A 2,983-nucleotide genomic window follows, 5' to 3' on the forward strand; every position below is an offset into this window, starting at 1 on the left:
ATGCATAAAGCTTATGAAAGCATCTTTCTGTTCGACTGAGATTTCAACGATGTTTCCAATCCACCATTTCTTTTCATAAATGCAAGCAACATACTGCCCAGGCTGAAGATCCATGACTTGAACTACTACTTCAGCAGCACTAATTTTGGCCAAAAAAGATGTCGCATCATTAGAAACTCTACTGACCTTAATTGTCGTCATATCAATGGGCAAAAAATGGTGGTTTTCTCTTGTGCCAGCTAGAGTGTGCCCTTGCAGGAATCTTTCTTCTTGAGAAGCTTTTTCTTCTTCAACTTCCTCTTTGCTGATGAAAAAGAATTTGATTCCATTGATATTATCATTGCAGAAGTTGAAAAGATCTTTGGGTGTTAGAATCTGGTTTTCATATGGACGTTGCAAACTTGCTCTTGCTGCCAACCGTTTTGTTGTGCCTCCAATGCCATCACAAGGCGACTTTCCATGGCTTGTTCCAAAGAAATTCCATTCTGCTGTTATTTCAAAATCTTCTTTGTGATAGCATAAGTTGAGAAAATTCTTGAAATTCTTATATTGTGCAGCTGAACCATCACTGAAGTAGTGGATGTGGCTTATTTTGGAAAATTGCGTCTTCAGGTAATTGATTACTTTTCCAATGTAAACATGGACAGTAATCGTATCGTGTCGAAGGCAGTCACTAATAACACAAAGATTCACACATTGCACCTCTTCGTTTTCACAGTAGTAGACTACAAATGGATGAACTGTTGCTTGACTGTTTTCCCAGTGAAAGCCTTGCACTGCATCTTGAACAATAAATGAATAGTTTTCAGCAAAATCCATTAGTATTATGAATTCGCCTTCTTTCAAATCAGTTTTGAGAGCTTTCAGGTGCTGGCTTTGATGCTTGGCAATGTAGTGATGACAAGACAGGTTCCAAATTTTTGCTGCAATATCTTCAACATACTCTTCTGTTGAAAGCTGCTTTGTTTCTAAAGTATCCCTGTCGGTATGAATCCATTGTTTGTACTCAATCAGTTCTTCAGGGTCATTATCTTCAAAATATGTTGCAATAACTGCTTCTACACCTTCTGGACCAGGGCAGTTTTCACAACGATGAAGCATACAATCCTTGTTTTCCAAGCTGCAAACAGCTTTGCTAAGAATTTCCTTGTAGTCTTCATTGATTGATGCACCAGTGAGCATAAGCTTGACATTTTGGTGTATTGTACAGACACAAACTGAGTGCATTCCAGCAGAGCCAACTGTAACACACCATTTTGGTCTAAGCTCGCAAAACTTTGAGAAGCCAATTTCTGGTCCATTTTGCTTCTGATAAGACACGTACATTTCCTTCAAATTGCAAAGCAACAACCGCTTTTGCTTGTACACCTTTGTTCCTGAAATTCTCACAGGCACACAGTCTTTCTTCCCTGGACAAAGTCTGCTGAATTCGTCATCTTGAAAAAAGTCATGTACTTTCTGGACAACTTCATCTGAAAGCTTCCTTCCTTGCCGATTTGCTGGAAAAGCTAGAACACCTTGCTCATTCTTCAGTTTTCTCGCTTGCTTTACCATTCTTTCTGATACATTAAATGCTGTTGTCGTATCTTTAATTGTCCAGCTTCTTGGAACCAAGGTCAATATTTGAACTTTTGTCCTACGATTTGACACTTTACATTTTTCTTTCAACTCTTCTATAAGATTATCAAGATCTGCACAATTATTGCATGGGCGACTTTTACTTGAACTTGGCTGTTCATCGTAATTGATTCCTACAGCAGCAGCAATTTGATTCCCAATTAAACTTTGTGCATCCAAGATCTTTCTTTTTGCATAGCTTTGCTTATCTCTTTTACTTAGTTGTCTTCTTTTCAATGGTGAAGCACCAATAAATGATAAACTTTTGTTGATGGCTGGTTCAGTTTCATCCGTTGTGAAATCTTGTTCAGATTGGGTTGATAGTGATGATGAATCTTCTAGCTTTTGGTTCAGTGCCGACATGCAGCGAGGGCAAAGCTTCTGACCAGGTTTTATATCAATCACTTCTTTTTTCTTTAACAGGCAAAGTTTGGCAGCTGTTTCATTATCAAGCAGTCTAAGTCCAGCTTTTACATTGTGATTCCTCTTCTTGAATGGATTGCAACATTTCTTTTGCATCGCTTGATATTCATGTAGGAAGAGGGCTTCATGGTGGAAGCAAATGATGGAATTTTCGTCAAGTTTGGCTTCTGAACGCGAAACAAGCAATTTCTGGTCACATTCTGTGAAATCACTAAACGCTTTGAATCCAGTCTTCTTAGCATAGAAGATAACATGGCACTTTGATGCAGCAGCATCTTTTCCAATTGAACAGGGGGCCAACGATTCTTCTTCTTCATTAACTTCTGACATCTCTCACTGGCCAATCACTGAATAAAACACGAATGAAATATCCAATTATATCAGTAATTCTAAGCGACTATTAAGATTCAAATTCCTAGAAATGAAGAAAAATTAGTGCATCGCGCATACAAAATATAACAACTTTGATGTGAGTTAATGAGTACTTAATGGTCGCGTTGCAAAAAAAACAAATGTCAGTCTTGTAGAGCAAGAGTTTCTCTTTTAGGTGATACTATTCACAAGCAGATTCAGGCCAACTATTTTTTAGTAATTGGCTTGAAACTTTGGTAAATTTTACCGTTTGTGCTGACACTGCCTAATTTGAAGAGATACTGCAGGGCGACCATATGGCCTGGATCATTGCAAATCCGGCTGCATTATGTCTAGCACAAGCATGAAGCTTGGCCAAAAGTTCAAGTCCATATCTTCAACTGCAAGGAAATCATTGCAGTCTTAATATTGGTCAAAATTTGTCGCGTTGTGTCACGACAAATTTTGAAGTATACTTTGAGTCGAGTTATTTGACCGGGGTTTGCATGAGTAATGTTATACATAATTTCGTTGGAATCAGCAAAAAAAACTGTACAGGGTCGCATCTTACTAACCATTCTTATGAATTAGT

General features: G+C 38.1%; 1 protein-coding gene across 1 annotated transcript; it reads right to left on the minus strand.

Moving 5' to 3' along the window:
- Positions 1-239: 239 nt before the first annotated feature.
- On the minus strand, positions 240-2,370 carry LOC126176367 (ARL14 effector protein-like). Its single transcript, XM_049923522.1, has 2 exons — positions 1,722-2,370; positions 240-304 (listed from the first exon to the last, which is right to left on the minus strand). Exons 1-2 carry the CDS (start codon positions 2,368-2,370, stop codon positions 240-242), a joined length of 714 nt encoding a protein of 237 aa, XP_049779479.1.
- Between the last annotated feature and the right edge of the window lie 613 nt (positions 2,371-2,983).

This window comes from Schistocerca cancellata, chromosome 3 (genome assembly GCF_023864275.1).
Source record: "Schistocerca cancellata isolate TAMUIC-IGC-003103 chromosome 3, iqSchCanc2.1, whole genome shotgun sequence".
NCBI lineage: Eukaryota > Metazoa > Arthropoda > Insecta > Orthoptera > Acrididae > Schistocerca > Schistocerca cancellata.

Bases quoted from the DNA above. Each gene is read 5' to 3' on its own strand.
- LOC126176367 (XM_049923522.1), bottom strand. From the start codon at position 2,370: ATGTCAGAAGTTAATGAAGAAGAAGAATCGTTGGCCCCCTGTTCAATT. The intron at 305-1,721 runs GTAAAAGTCGCC...CTTTTTCATCAG, and splicing joins CGATGAACAGCCAAGTTCAA to CAAAGAGGAAGTTGAAGAAG.